This window comes from Arachis ipaensis, chromosome B6 (genome assembly GCF_059453495.1).
Source record: "Arachis ipaensis isolate K30076 ecotype BB chromosome B6, ASM5945349v1, whole genome shotgun sequence".
Lineage (NCBI taxonomy): Eukaryota > Viridiplantae > Streptophyta > Magnoliopsida > Fabales > Fabaceae > Arachis > Arachis ipaensis.
Genome location: NC_142441.1, coordinates 144,655,405 through 144,670,773, shown reverse-complemented (window position 1 = coordinate 144,670,773; position 15,369 = coordinate 144,655,405). Strand labels below are relative to the sequence as shown.

Genomic DNA, 15,369 nt, shown 5'->3' with positions numbered 1-15,369 from the left:
AAAAAATTGTTATTAAAAGTAATTTTTATTGTAGTGTTTATTTATTAAGAGAAAATTAAATAATACAATCACTTGGGTATGTATTAATTAAATTCATTAAATAATTTTTTTTCTCATGTTTAAAATGAGCCCTATTTCTTAGAGTAGTCGAAAAACCCCAACATGCATAATAAATTTGACCAAACAAACCTAACAAACAAAAGTACCTAAAAAACTTGCATTGTCCAATTATTCCCAATGATGAGTGCCCCCAATGCAACATCTTAAGGTAACCCCACTTTGTTCACGTGGACATCTCGTGATATACGTGGGAACACAATGCAACTTTTTTATTTAATTGACTTTGTATAATAATGTTGTGCGTATAGTAGAGATGCCATTTTTCTTTATTATTTCCTAAAATAAATATTGGGTTCCCTACATACATATGAAAAAGGCTACCCAAAAGCAAGGCCTACATCAATTTTAAACCATAAAGATTCCCCCAAAACTAAGAATATAGTTAATAGAAAATTAAAATAGTTTATAAGCATATAATAAGTTTAATACATAATCTTATTAGAACCTCAAAAGTTAATAGTGGCTAGCCTTCATTAATAATAATTGATATTATTAATAAAATAGTAAAGTTCACCTTTTCTTTATAAATATGTTTAAAAAGTTTGTATAAAAAATTATATATATACAAGCTAAGAATCTATCAAAAACTTTTAATAATAATAATGAAAAACCCATATAATTTTTTTTTCATGTTTCATTTAATCTTGGAGTAGCAGTCCTCCCTAGCTACTTAATTCTCATTTTCTTCTTTAAAGACATAACAAGGGAAACTCATAAACCCTAATTCTACTTTCTTCATTTACAAAATTAAAAGAAGGAATCTCTTAAGAGAATTAAAACATAACGAACCATGTCCATGGCTAGTTCTTGGATACCCTTAAATGAAAATCAGTACCGCGGCGGATTAGTCCTTAACCTGCCGAGTTAGGAAATACCGTGTTCATGGCTACATCTTGTGCCCTAAATTAAATGACACCCTATGTATGTACAGTTGTATATACTCATATGTACATTTATTATTAAAAACATTATAGGCCCCATAATATCTAGATTCTATACCAAAGTGAAACATACCCCAATAAACTTTCAACTCCCTCTTCCACTTCAACTCCAAGAGTATTTTCCTTTTGTTTTATTTGCCCCCATCCCCTTTAGCTTTTTGGCACATATATATACCCTTCCTCCCTCCCTCCATTCCTCAACATTCAACAACCAAAAATCAAACCATAACGCACACAAAGAAACCTACTTTTCTTTCAACAACACAACAAAACATGTCTGGGGTTTGGGTGTTCAACAATGGTGTGTTCCGTTTGGTTGAGAACCCACAAGCAGGAGGCTCATCAGATGGGAGGCATGGAAAGAGGAAGGTGTTGGTGCACTTGCCAAGTGGTGAAGTTGTTTCTTCATACACCTTCCTTGAACAAATCTTGATTGGGTTGGGTTGGGAGAGGTACTATGATGGTGATCCTGACCTCTACCAATTCCACAAACACTCCTCCATTGACCTAATTTCACTCCCCAAGGACTTCTCTAAGTTCAACTCCATCAATATGTATGATATCGTCATCAAGAACCCCAATGTCTTCCATGTTAGAGACAAGTGATGATCCATAATGAATTACAATGGCTGACAGACAGACAGTCTGACAGCCAGACAGATAGATGATACGACGATCATCTATCTATATGATCTCCTTAATGGCTACATATATATAGATAGTAGCTCTTCTCATCCTTTCTTCTTCTTCTTTTTTTGTTCTTGCTTGTTGCTTCAATGTTATTGTGTGTGAGAGTGTTTTTCCTCTCCCTTTTTCAATTTCCCTTATCATTAGGGCTATTATTATGTTAATTTTCATATATATAAGTATGTATGTTTCTTTCTTTGAACCATGCTTGTGGATGCTTGTGTTATAGTTGTGTGCTCCTATGGCTAGAGGATTATGGCAATAACACTAGTAACTTATTAATTAAGGTATGTAGTAGTTGATTTGTTTTTGTGCCATCTGTATCATAAAGAAATAATTTAGATGATATTTGATGGTGTTTTATTTTAGTGCATATATATGTGCTTGAGAAATGCATGATTATGTAAGATATTGTATGATTTCCAATAATATTTTGTGCATTTCATGAAATTCCCAGTTCTTAATTAACTCTCCTTCTACATCTTCTTCACAATGCTTAACTAATTTACTTACTTAGGAAGTTGGGAGTTCAAAACATTAACAAGAGAGAGTGTGAGTGAATTGAGAGAATATATATCTCCAAATTCTATTAATTAATTAATTAATTAATTAATGTTTTGGCATTTATAATAAGAATACTATAGGAAAGGCCAATTCAGTACACAAAGGTTTCTGTGTGATTGAAGATTATTGGCTGAATTGAGGGGAACAGAAGAAAAAAGATTTGAGTTTTTAATAAGCATGTTCTTTGTCAGTTATATATCATATATGCATTATTTTTTTGGTGACTATATCATATATGCATTAGAACATTTAGAAGGGTAGTTAAGGGAATTAATTAATTTATCACATGGCTTCTTTTTCTTGCTCACAGGTTAATTAACTAACACATGAAACAAAAGTGAGAATGTTTCTGGAATATATAGAATGACTAATAATCATTTAGACATTGTAGAGTATATAAAAGAAATAAATATAAATGCATATTTTTTTAAAATAATTTATAAGTAGGATTATTGTAGAGTATGAAACAAACATGATCTGTTTTCTAGAAGTACATAATTTTATTAAATTAATTAACAATATATAGTTATATACTAACAAAAAGATTCAATCATGAAATGTTCGGGGAAGAAAAAATTCTTGTAAAAATAGTTTTATTTGCTTCCTCGTACACCTCTAGAAGGCCATAAGAATGTCTGCTGAAGAAGAACTAACTCATAGTGAGTTTGAAAGGGCAAAAGAGACAAAACAAGTCTCCGATCAAAAAATAAATAAATAAAATAAAAGAGATAAAACAAGTCATCCAATAAGATTGTAACTGTTACTGAAATTGAAAGATGGATCCCACAGCCAATGATATATCCCAAATATGTGGTACACACATCTATATTCCCTATATCTAAAAAAATAAAAAATAAAAAACTACAAATCATATATAAATAAACAAAACTAGCTTCAATCTAGTATTTAAAATTAAAAAACATATATATTAACGTTTCTAATACTTGAGAAATTTAATTAAATTAAAATTAAATTTAAATAAAAGAATAATAAATAGAAAAAATATAATTATCCAGTTATCCAATGATTTAGGATATAAATATTTGACTCACGTGTAACGACAAGTGAAAAGTGAGGAGAAGGGGATGGGCCTTCACGTGAGCCTTATTGTGAAAACCTCAGTCATTTTCTGTGCCTCACTTGCCACGTGCTTCCCATAGAATCTGCATTTTTTTATTTTTATTTTTTTGGATTCCAGGAATCTGTATAACTGTATTTGAAAACGATATCTCATCCACTTATTTACCAAATACCAAGAGGGAAAAAAAATAATATAAAAAAGAAATCTCATCCATTTTCATTATATCCAGGAAAAAAAAAAGGTGTTTGAATCCATGTTTTCCCCAATGTTCGGAAGTACATAATGTAAAACATAGGGTATCCCCATTATAACAACAAATCTTCATGTCCTAAATATTTTTAGGTATTATTTTAGGATTTAGGGTTTAAATTTTATTTTCATATTATTAATATTTATACTTAAAATTCACAATTTTATTCTTAGCTCTAAAAAAGGCTTTTAAATTAAACGGATTAAAGAGATAAATGAAATTGAATATATATATAACTAAAAAAGGTACTTTTCGAACCAAATAAAGCCCAAAATTCCATTCCATATTTAAAGAAGAACGGAAAAAGAAAAATCACTATTGCAAGTTGTAGAACAACTTGTTCAGCTCTCTCTACCTTTATAAAAGGAGCACCTTCCTTCCAATTTGTGATGAGAAAAAAGGAAAGAAAAGAAAAAAGAGAGGAAAAGCTTTTGCAGGAAAAATTAGAAGAAACAGAGAGAAGGAAATATTAAAAATCAAGAGGCATTGCCAACGAGACTATGAGAAAAGACCAATCCACAGGTATGACAGAATAAACCAAACATTTTGATAACATATCTTGCTTCAATTCATGTTATATATGTGCATATTTATGTGAAGTTTGTGTTGTTCTAAATGAAATAGGCACACTAACATTACTCACTCAAAATTTAGAAGATTATGGATATTATATTAGACCTTGTTTCAATTTTCATTTCATGTCATGTGTACATGTTTAAATGAACTTAGTCTAAGTTCTGGAACAAAAGAATATAATGCAACAAATGAAAATCATACAAGAAGAAAGAATCAAAGAGAAGGCAGAGATCTATCTTCTGTTGTTTATTAACAAATCAAAATTAAATACAATAAAACTTTGCAACAGCAACTAGAACCCTTCACTAATCATTAGAACCATCGCATCACTCAAATTTTCATCATTTTCTTCTTTGAAAAAGAATAATAATAATAATAATATTGCCCTTCTTACTTTTATTATGTACACCACAAAATGTTGGGGATAATAAAACTTCATTCTACCAGGATTATTTTCTGATTAATTTAACATGATTGACTCAAGAGTCAAAACAACCATAGAATGGAAACTATTACTACAGCTAAAGAAAACAGCAAAACTAGAAAAAACAACAAATCAGTAATCACCCAAAATATAACTATATCCAACCTAAACATCAGATCCTGCTACTATAATTTTCTCACATGATAAAACTTTAGTGGATTACCTTCTGCATTGCGATCAGGAGCTACAAAATCTTTAGTTTTTCCTTTTTCACCTTTCAATTGTTCTACATATTTTAAGTTACATCAGCTGCATTATCATTACAATGCCGATGTCAATGCATTTGGCGCTGCAATGATGATTGCAATTACAAACCACAATTTAAATGCTCTATAGTTATCTTACTTACCACTGCAAGTTACTCCATGCTTCTCATTATTCAAGAACAAATTTCTCACTGGCCTCAAATACCTTGCTGAGCTCAAAATTTCCCTTCATCCAAGATTGTATTTGTTGTTGAGACTGAGTTTTCACTTCAATCAGTGTTACTTTACTCAACCCATTTTTTCAAGACCTGTATTCTGCTATAAATAGCTATTGTTTCAGATTCAATAATCAATCTGCAAGTTCATCTTGATGAATTCAAACGCTATGCAATCTTGATCCCTTCCAGTTACCAATGTCAACTGCCAACAACATTGCAGTTTGTTTCTGGTCTATAGCTAGCTAACACAGGGCCACCATACACAAGAACAAATCCATATATAAATTAATGGAGACATCAGGCACTGAACTTTGGAGCCTCGTTCAGAAGTTTATGAATTTAATTATTTTGTAAACATCTTATTCTGTAAAGTTCCTGCACTTTGTTTGGCTACCCCCATCGTATGTTCATCTGATATTAGTATCTTACACAGAGCACGCTCTCGTCCTCTCTAGTGTGACGATCTTGAATTTGACCAGTCCATCTTTTCTGTTGAGTTTAAATAAGAAACCATTCCAGCAAGGCAGCAATGGGTTAAGGCACCTCCTTATATTCTTATAATGTGCTGGGGTTCTGTCTAAATAAATATGCTTCTTAGTTTTCTTGTTATCTACTGCCCCAATGAATTATAACTGTGAAAGTTCCTGATTTGTTGAATCTCCATGTCTAACTATCTTGAACTAACAAATAATAATAATAATAATAATGTTTAGACGTTTTCTTTTTCAAAATCAACTATGTCGCTAAGTCTCTAACTGCCATTGGACACAGCAATAATAAAGCAACCTCTCAAGCCAAATAGAAAACCCACAGGCAGAAAGCTATATATAAAAAATGACTAAAATTAACACGCTCACATACACGGTTTCTTTTTTTGTGGCAACTGTATAAACAGTTTCTGTTTTCACTTTGGGACAGTGTAGAAACCGTGCCAAGCTCAGATTTCTGTCTATGTTAGGATTTATTTAATTATTTTATTAGAAAAAACATTGAAAAAAATAATTCCACCAAAAATAAGACTTTAATTCTAATAAATTGCACAAGATGGTATTAAAAAAGTTATGAAAACTGCTCAAAAGCAATGAGTTCCTTCAAATAAGCATCCAGGATGGAATGCTTCAGTATAGGGATGCTTTTGTATGCTCAAGTTACTATGTCAATATCAGTATTAAAAAAAAATACACGCCTAAAACATTTGGCAATAACAACCGAACAAGATTATGTCCATATACTAGTTCACAATTCTTAAATAGCTTACCGATGATTTTTAATAAAATTATCTAAGAAACCATCAGGAATTTGCACCACTGATCAAGTAATTCATATGATAAAGCATACAATAGGTTAATTTATCCATAAGCATATCTACACTATCTAGAAACCTAAAAAGGTAAAATAGACCAACATCAGCATCAGTGATTCATGTCCTGATTACCCAGCTCAAGCATCAAGCTTGTTTGTAATGGTAGTCATCTATGGTGGAGTACACTAAACCATCATCTCCCAGAGTCTTTAAAGACAACCTGGCATCATAAACAGCTTCAAGTTAATATGCGATTGGAATGCAGATTAGAAGAAAACAAGTACATAGAAGAGTACAAAAAATACATGATCTTGTCCATTGGAAGCTTAAGTTCTCGAGATAGTTCATTGACATGTATTCCTCGTTCATCTGACCTGCAATTTAGAATCATATTGAAGTCTTTCAGCGTCATGTGTACTCTACAATGAGCAATTAACATAAACTAAACCTTGTTCACTAGGTGGAATCTACTACAAGCATCAAACATATCATAACTCATATATGCCCTATTATAGATCATATTTGTGATTAGCCCTATCACAGAGTAGTCAACAATCCTAAATTTATTGAAACCAGTAATTGGAAAGATTCTAAAAAAATTACAAATATGAAAGTTTGGTTGTATAACTCACATGTCTGAATGCTGTTGCAGATAGTCCATAACCAATTTATCACAATCCTTGAGTCCATCCACACTATACTGAGCATACCCCTGAGCAGGAGGGAAATCATATCATAAATCTAATCAAACTAAACAAGTACTATAGCAACTGGAGTGTCAAATGTCATACTGGATTAGATGAAGGTTCCTGTGAACCATTCGATGCATTTTTGACAGGAGTGATCAAAGATGAGCCTGATGAAGGATTTGCAGGAGTGATTCCTTCTGCCTGAAATACATATAAAAAAATTGTAAATTATTATGAATTATTATGTATATACAAAGGAATGATGTATGAGAGTGCACACAATTCTCAAATTATCATATTCTTGAAAGTCTATGCAGTCTAAACTGCTATAATACTACGATCAAACAGAAAATAGACTAGCAGAATAGAAAAACCATGCCTACCTTTACTTTGGTGTGGAGGTGATTATGTATGCAATCAATAAAGTGAAATGAGATCTCATCAAAATTTGTCACAGGCCTGTTAAAATCACCACAAACAAGATAAGCATCGTACAAGCCAATACACCAAACTGGCATGTTACAAATATGAAAAATTCTGCCAGTGATTAAAACATAGATTGTATTTATGCCACACAACAAGGTAAAATGCCATAAAAACATAGACCTTAAACTAGCAGATCAATTTTCCAAATATGCAAATCCATCAAATAGACTAAACTACCAAGATTCAACCCAAAGTTCTACATTTGCAAAATAAATAAATAAACATGAGGACACTAATCACAATCAACAACACATCTAAAATCAAAGTTCCAAGACAAAACCATCAAAGAGTTTTGAACAACATGCATCATATAATCCCAGTAAGACAATCTGAAATAAACTAAAAAAACTACCAAAAACTAAGCTACTTTACTCACATGATTGTAAAGGCACTCAATCAGACAACACAACATAAATAATGCCAAATCATCTTTAAGACTAAAATCAGTAAACACATTCTGTAAGGAATGGTGACAGCCCACCATCAATTCATTCATATCAACTAGTCAACTACAAATGAAAAGGAAGTGAAAAAAAATCTCAAAACTTAAACAATTAACAGCAGAAGCTGAGACAAACATAATCAAGAGGTCCTCAGCTAGCATTAACTTGCATACACATTCAGTGCTTTTTAATATTTGTATAATTTTTTTTTTAAACATTAACTTTAAATATAACTTTATCCAGCAAAGTCAAACACAACCAATAGAAAGTAACTGCTAGTTCTGATATACCCATTAATGAAACATCTTTAAGCAGCCATGACTAAATGCAGTCCAGGAAAACTGCACCCTAATGTAGATTAATAATGAATTCCTAGCTCACTGGGAACACCTGCTGATTGGCAAGAACTCTAGACATCCAAATCAAAGCAACTAACAGCTGCAGGTGATGCCTAAATGAAGTCAGTAATCAGTGTAATCTTTTACTGAATTCAACGGTTGAGACTTGGGCTCAAATGCTTTGGGTCTCTCTTGCAATCCTGCTATATATTAAGGGCCTAAGCAATTGGATCAATTTTAGTGATCATCCAATAATAATATTTTTTATTTTCCACATATTTAGCCTTCAGTTAGGCATTCTGTGAAACTACATTTTGCACGCAACAAACTAACATAGTAAATCTAAAAAGTAAACCATGGCACAATTGATCATAGCATACAACAAATGGATCTAGCACACATGCCTGACTGAGAAGACAACAAGCTGCTTCACGCCTTGAAAGCTTTTCAAGTGGCCATATACACGAACGTACATACCATCCCTGTCATTAAATAATTTGATAAGGTAAGAGATAACAGATGCAGATAGAGACTATGCATGTTGCTAATAAGCACTTTAACATCCAAAGTTAAGAACTTACTGTACTTCTTCCATTTCTTTGGTGTCAAAAGCCTCATTTACCCTAGCCACATCATCAACAAGAAAGTCAAACTCTTTTCAGCTCTCCAAAATACATCGCCTCATATAGTCAAGTTCACAAAAGCCACTAGCACATGTATTAACATTTATTTTAGATAGAGATTAGAAAATTAGAACTTACCATCTTCGGCATTTGATTCGTCCAGTTCCATCATCCAAAACAAAATTAACATCAGTGGTTCTCTCAGCTTTCTCAAACATCATTCCAACCAATGTAACCTGAATACACAGGGTCAAAATAGTACAAAATAAGATAAATTTATTCTGTCCTTCCAAGATCCGATTTTAAACTACACACTTGTAACCAAAAAAATTTACCGTAAAAATCACCAGGAGAAAAACAAATCCAAATTCATACATTTTTTATTAAAATTTGTGTATCAGACAGATAAAATAGCACAGCAGCAGCTAAAACCTTACATTGTTTACATCAATACCGTTAATCACAAAATTCGATTTTTCATCACCAGAATGAGTAGCTTCACTTATCTGCTTCACTGTCACCGGAATCAAACCCTGAGTTTCACGGCTCTGTAAAAAAAATTAAAACTTAAAAAAGTCAAAATAGGTCGAAACCACAAAAAAAGGGGTTAGTCAAGAGATTTAACAAGCGAAAACACAATAATACTGCACAGTATTTCATTACCAACAATCTTTCAAAAGGTAAAGTTGCAATTAAGCTTTCGATGCAAACCAAAACACTTTCTCCTTGTTATTATTTTCCCCTAATTTAGCCCTTTTTTTTTTCTACGATGATTTCCTCTTCAGAGAAAAACCGAAAACTTTGAGAAAAGAGAAGGAGAATAGAAGTGAGAGAAAGAAGAGTTTACTTTCGCGGGGGAAGGGGATGAATCATTGAGGTTGGTGGATTGGGATGCCATGAAACCGCCGCCGGAGAAGGCGGTGGTGGCGTCGAACTGGGAGCCTGAGAACATCTTCAAAAACCCTAGAAAGAGAAAGATAGCAGAAACGAAGAGAGAAGAGTGAAGAAACTGAGAACGCGATGCGAATAGATGAAGTGTTCAAAAAGGGAAATGGGTGCGTTGTTTTTATTTTTTGGTTTTTCCCGCCAATAATGCTTCCATTTTTCCCGCCGTTTGGGTTTCCTTCTTTTAACTCTCTCTTGTCCGATACTCCGATCAGATCTATCTACTGAATCTTTTGTTTGATGCCCTTTTCTTAAAATGAATAAACTACTATTTTATCCTAAGAAAACCCAATTCCAAAAAAAATGAAAAAAAAAATCTCTTAATTCTTCACATATTATTATTTTTCATTTATTCTACACAATTTTATTATATACTTTTTTTTATCAAAGATAAGAGACTCGAATCCGCAATTTTTTAATTGAGTATGGAGAGACTTTTTTTTTTGTGAAAAAGGGGGTCAAAGACCCCAAAAAACAGAAAAGAAATAGAAACTAACAAGAGCCTCTCGGCCTTAGAGAACCATAACTATCTAACCAAAGAGAATTTCTAACGTCAGGAGGCGGAGTATCAAACAGATGAAGATCAAGAGGAAGATGCTGTCCTTTCTTGGCAAGAGTGTCAGCTACAGTATTCGCTTCTCTCAGAGTTTGCTTCCATTCAACCTTATAAATGCCATTTGAATTATAACTTATTAGCAATTTTATCATGTACTTATTGGGACAGAGAGTTTTAAACTATTATTAATAAGATATTTACACAACATAAGAAATAATGGATAACGTGTATAGGTTAGATTCATTTCATAAGTAATAAAAACTTATTAGAAAAATATTAGTAATTTGAGTTCATGGCATATATAGATAAAATATTATAATATAATTTGTTTAAACGATAAATCACTAAAAATGTACCTGAATTATTTTTGTACTGATAAAAATGTTTTTGAATTTTGTTGTCGATAAAAATGTCCTTAAATTATTTAAAAATGTGATAAAAATATCCAAAAAATATTATTTTTTATAAATAATAAACGACTTTTATATTTGACAAACTGTTTATTTATTTAATCCAAAATTTTATAAGAATATTTAGATAACTATTTAAAAAATACACAAAAAATCGAATAAAAATTTGATTTCTAGATTTTTTTTTAAAGTATTATCAATTGTTGACACAAAAAATATACATAGCAAAAAATACCAAATTTTAAGGATAAAAATATTTTATTTTTCTAACAATGTTTGCAAAAAACACATTAAATTTAATTTTTAAAGTATTTTTTTGAGAATGTATATTTAATATTGGACATTTTTATCATGTTTTTAAATAATTTAAAGATATTTTTGTCGATAATAAAATTCAAAAATATTTATGTTAGCACCGAAATAATTTGAGTACATTTTTGGTGGTTTATCCTTTGTTTAAAAGAAGAAGGGTAAACTACCAAAAATAAAATGCAGTCAAATAATTTTTCTATCGACAAAAATGTACTCAAATAATTTAGAAAAATACGATAAAAATATCCAACATCAAATATGTATTTCTTTTAAAATATTTTAGAGATTTAATTTTGATGCAGTTTTTTTCAAACATGGTTAGAAAAATGAAAAAATTTTATTCTTAAAATTTCATGATTTTTCGCTAAATATATATTTTTTGTGATTTTTTTTAAAGTATTATTGGTTGTTGACAAAAAAATAAAAATATATATATACTTAGTAAAAAAATTACCAAATTTTAAGGATAAAAATATCTTATTTTTCTAATCCTATTTACAAAAAATGCATCAAAATTCAATTTTTAAATCATTTTCTGAAAATATACATTTAATGTTAGACATTTTCGTGGCTAATTTTTTTTTTGTTATGGAGGAGGGGCAAGTGTTGTGCTAGGTTATGGAATGAGGGGGTGCTACACCGAAATGTGGGACAGTTTTTGGCTCAGCTTTGGTAGGAAGAAATCGGACCCTCCGAGTTCTTTGTTTTGAAAATTTTGTAAGCAAATCGGAGGGTCCGTTTTGTGTGTAGTATACGAAATTCACCTAGAACAAATCGGACCGTGCGATATGTCCTCACCAAAACGGATGGTCCGTTTTCTTTGTTGGTTTTTTTTTTTGTTTTATTTGGTTATACTAGTCCCTGGGTCCGATTTGTGCGTATGAGAAATTTTTTTCAATTTACAGGAAATCGAAGGGTCCGAGTTCTCATCAACAACTCGCAGGGTCCGATTACTGTGTCTCTGACGTCACAACCCGGTAAAGCTCCCCTCCTCTCCATATCCGCATTCTATACTATCGTTGCCTCCATAATAAAATTAATTTGCGCATTTTCGTCCCATTTTTAAATTATTTAAGGACATTTTTGTTAATAACAAAGTGCATTTTTATCAACAACAAAATTATTTGAGTAAATTTTTTGTGGTTTATCCAAAAAAGGAATAAAGCATATATTTAACTTTAATTTCTAAAAATTTTGAATTTTATACTTAGAATTATTGACAATGTTCACGTTTTATTTATTTATTTATTTATTTATTTATTTTTTGCAAGGTGGTACCATTATTTCTTGAATCAAACTCTTTTTAAGTAAGAAAATTGATAAAGTAAAAATACAAGTATTATAACCACTTTTGAATTAAAATAGTCCAATTTATATATGATAGAAGATACAAATTTAATAAAACAGCTTAGGCTCACAATAAAAAAAAAAAGGGACAATGATCTCTCCCTAACTTTTAATTTTTGCATATAAATTATATATAAATTTTAGTTTAGCTTCTAAAATTTTTATTTTAGTATTGTCTTATTATAAAAATATTTTTGATCTTTTCTTAATATTTCATCTAACTTCATTCCTGTTAATGATGAGTAACTCATTGTTTTATTACTTTATCTTTTTTTTTTTAGAAAATCCAAATTTTTATTTCTTAATAAATTCTAAGGAGAAATTAAAGAGAGATTATGAAAAAAAAAGCTCACTCACTCTTTTTTTTTTTTTTATCAAATCATCACCATCTCAAAAGTTGCATAAAATGATCAAGTGACAACTCTTCTATCTTTTGCTATCTGTTTTATCGCATTATCGCAGGTCAACTAGAGAAATTTATTGCTGGCGCTACATGGAGGTGGTGGTGGTGTGGTGGATAGCACTGGTGGTTGTGATTATAGTGTAAAAAATGAAGAAAAATGAGATTGAAGTATATAAAAGAGTGCAGTAAAATTTGAGGGAGGATGAATTTGTTGATCAAATCTATGATAGCAATGCCAAACAATATAACTCGTACGACTACAAACTCGGCATTATAGTCTAGAGTTTGGATTAAAGAACTTGCCTTCTTTAGAGAATCTACCCCCTCTGTCTCGTCGTCCTCCAAAACCCCTTTCTTGATTGATAGAGGGTGAAAAATTACCTTGTGTCAAATGAGCATGTACCATTAAACTATCTAGATTTCGATACTTATCTACTATATCATCATGAGTCATAATGAGAGTTTCAACTTCACTAATGAATAAATTTCTGATTTTGCATTGACAGTAAAAATTAGTATTTGATAATCAGAATTCTGACTCTCAAGAAGTGCTTTAATATACTCTACTGATGTAAGAAGGCTTTCTAAAATTGCAAGAGACATGTTTAATCTTGATTACATACTCAGAGACAAATAATCCATATTTCTTGATGAGTTTCGATTGTACCTTAAGTTGTTTGATATTGTACATGGTTAACTTGGCGAATTAATCTTAATCTTTTTCCAAATTTAAAAACTATAAGCACTGCCTACCATTTTATTTTTGGAATTCGGATCTATTGATACAAGCATTCGTAACATGAGGTTGTAATCATCTTGTCTCCACTGCTTGTAATGGTAAATTCTTTCCCAACAATTCGATCTTCTTCAGAAAGGTATCAAAAGGAGATTTTCTCTGGTAGAAAATGATCTTGTAAATCTTGTCCATAAATGATAATCATAACTTGTTGTAACTAAGTCTCATGATTATTTTTACCAAGTTTGTCTCCAATTGAGGTGAATAGTCGTTGATTAAGGAAGGATGCAGTAGTGGGAATAAAGGTGACAGCATTTTGAGGGTTGTTATTATTATTGACAGAGTTGAAATTGGAAGGTAATTCAGCCATTAAAAACTAGAAACCTAAGCTCTAGATACTATCTCAAGAGAATTAAAACATGTAATTTTAAAAAGAAAGATGAATAAAAAACACGAATATGGTGATGATGTATATGAGCTAAACAGTAAAACCAAAAAAAGACTTAGTACAACTTAGTAACGAAAAAAATGTAATAAAGCATAATTGTAATTATGAAAAAAATGTATTACACACTTTTTAGAAAACAACATAACTTCCTATTTATAGCATAACTCATACTAACCCATACTAACAGAATCTTTTTTTTTTCTTAACTTGCACTAACACTATTAATCAAATTTATCTTAGTATCTACTACATCTTTCACAAAGAATGATGATACGTTAAAAATATTTACGGGTCAAGTAATACTAGATCTGTCTTAGTCAAAATTCATTTTTAATTCTTAAATATTAATGAATTTATTTTTTAGATTTTCATCCAACTCTAAACCTTTAATAAATTTAATTATTTTTGGGTAATGATAAAAATTGAGCTTTAATAGAGTTAAAATCGAGTTTAAAAAAGTTAAAACTAAAATATTAAATTTTGTATATATTTAATTTGTACGGTAACAGAAAAAAAAATGAAAAGTAGAAAGAAAGTACAAAATTTGTCAACATTAATTCATCGTATTTGAAAAATCAAACATACTCATTATTAAATATTTATATTATCACAAACGATATATTAAATGTCATCATCAAAATAAATTAATATATGGCAATATAAATAAACTATCAAAGTATATGCCAATGAGTAATAGTTCAAATGGCATAGTCTTCCCATACTCAATTAAGAGGTTGCGAGTTCAAGTCTCCTATCTTTGGTTAAAAAAAAAATTATCAAAGTATATAGGTTTTTTTATTTAAATAAATTAAGAGAAGAACTAAATTACTTGATTCCCTAAATGGATTTAAAAAACGTGATTCTCCTAAATCATATAATATATAAATTGTCCTAAACTTTTGTGTTTTAAATAATATATGAATCATGTTACTCTGGGACGATTTATGCATGAAATGCAATGCTCAAAAATACATAAATCGTCCCAGGCCTTTGTGTTTTATAAAATGTATATAAATCGTCCTAGCTAGGCCACCATGAGTTACATTTTTTTATCCTAAATCTCATTGCCCTAGCACGATTTATGTGTAACTAGTCATCCCTCAAGACCCTAGCACGATTTATGTATTATTATGGTAAGGCACATTAGGTTGGGACGATTTACATTCAAAAACACAAAGCTCATGACTATGGAATAATTTATGT

At 30.6% G+C, this 15,369-nt stretch overlaps 2 protein-coding genes and 1 long non-coding RNA gene across 13 annotated transcripts; 2 read left to right on the top strand and 1 right to left on the bottom strand.

The window, feature by feature from the left end:
- Positions 1-1,279: 1,279 nt before the first annotated feature.
- LOC107605149 (flowering-promoting factor 1-like protein 2) lies at positions 1,280-2,114 on the top strand. The gene has a single exon (XM_016306918.3). It carries the CDS (start codon positions 1,335-1,337, stop codon positions 1,665-1,667), a length of 333 nt encoding a protein of 110 aa, XP_016162404.1. The 5' UTR covers positions 1,280-1,334; the 3' UTR covers positions 1,668-2,114.
- A 1,833-nt stretch (positions 2,115-3,947) lies between these two features.
- LOC107647512 (uncharacterized) lies at positions 3,948-13,494 on the top strand. Of its 11 annotated transcripts, none has more exons than XR_015886160.1 (6): positions 3,948-4,165; positions 9,795-10,064; positions 10,512-10,582; positions 11,827-12,041; positions 12,138-12,209; positions 13,042-13,494. It is a non-coding gene; the product is annotated as an uncharacterized LOC107647512 (long non-coding RNA). The 11 variants fall into 11 exon arrangements; XR_015886161.1 differs by having other exon boundaries at positions 10,512-10,600; XR_015886156.1 differs by having other exon boundaries at positions 10,512-12,041.
- Positions 6,176-9,991, bottom strand: LOC107605148 (replication protein A 32 kDa subunit A). Its single transcript, XM_021105119.2, has 10 exons — positions 9,857-9,991; positions 9,447-9,557; positions 9,148-9,245; positions 8,968-9,009; positions 8,791-8,868; positions 7,503-7,578; positions 7,222-7,320; positions 7,063-7,142; positions 6,736-6,804; positions 6,176-6,650 (listed from the first exon to the last, which is right to left on the bottom strand). The coding sequence occupies exons 1-10, from the start codon at positions 9,959-9,961 to the stop codon at positions 6,575-6,577; spliced, it is 834 nt and encodes a 277-aa protein (XP_020960778.2). The 5' UTR covers positions 9,962-9,991; the 3' UTR covers positions 6,176-6,574.
- Positions 13,495-15,369: the final 1,875 nt, after the last annotated feature.

What these genes read in the sequence shown, in the direction of transcription:
- LOC107605149 (XM_016306918.3), top strand. Translation starts at nt 1,335, where the DNA reads ATGTCTGGGGTTTGGGTGTTCAACAATGGTGTGTTCCGTTTGGTTGAG.
- LOC107605148 (XM_021105119.2), bottom strand. Translation starts at nt 9,961, where the DNA reads ATGTTCTCAGGCTCCCAGTTCGACGCCACCACCGCCTTCTCCGGCGGC. An exon ending in CTTGTTGTCTTCTCAGTCAG is followed by an intron (nt 7,579 to 8,790) that starts GCATGTGTGCTA and finishes TGATTTTAACAG; the next exon opens with GCCTGTGACAAATTTTGATG. An exon ending in ACCTCCACACCAAAGTAAAG is followed by an intron (nt 7,321 to 7,502) that starts GTAGGCATGGTT and finishes TATGTATTTCAG; the next exon opens with GCAGAAGGAATCACTCCTGC.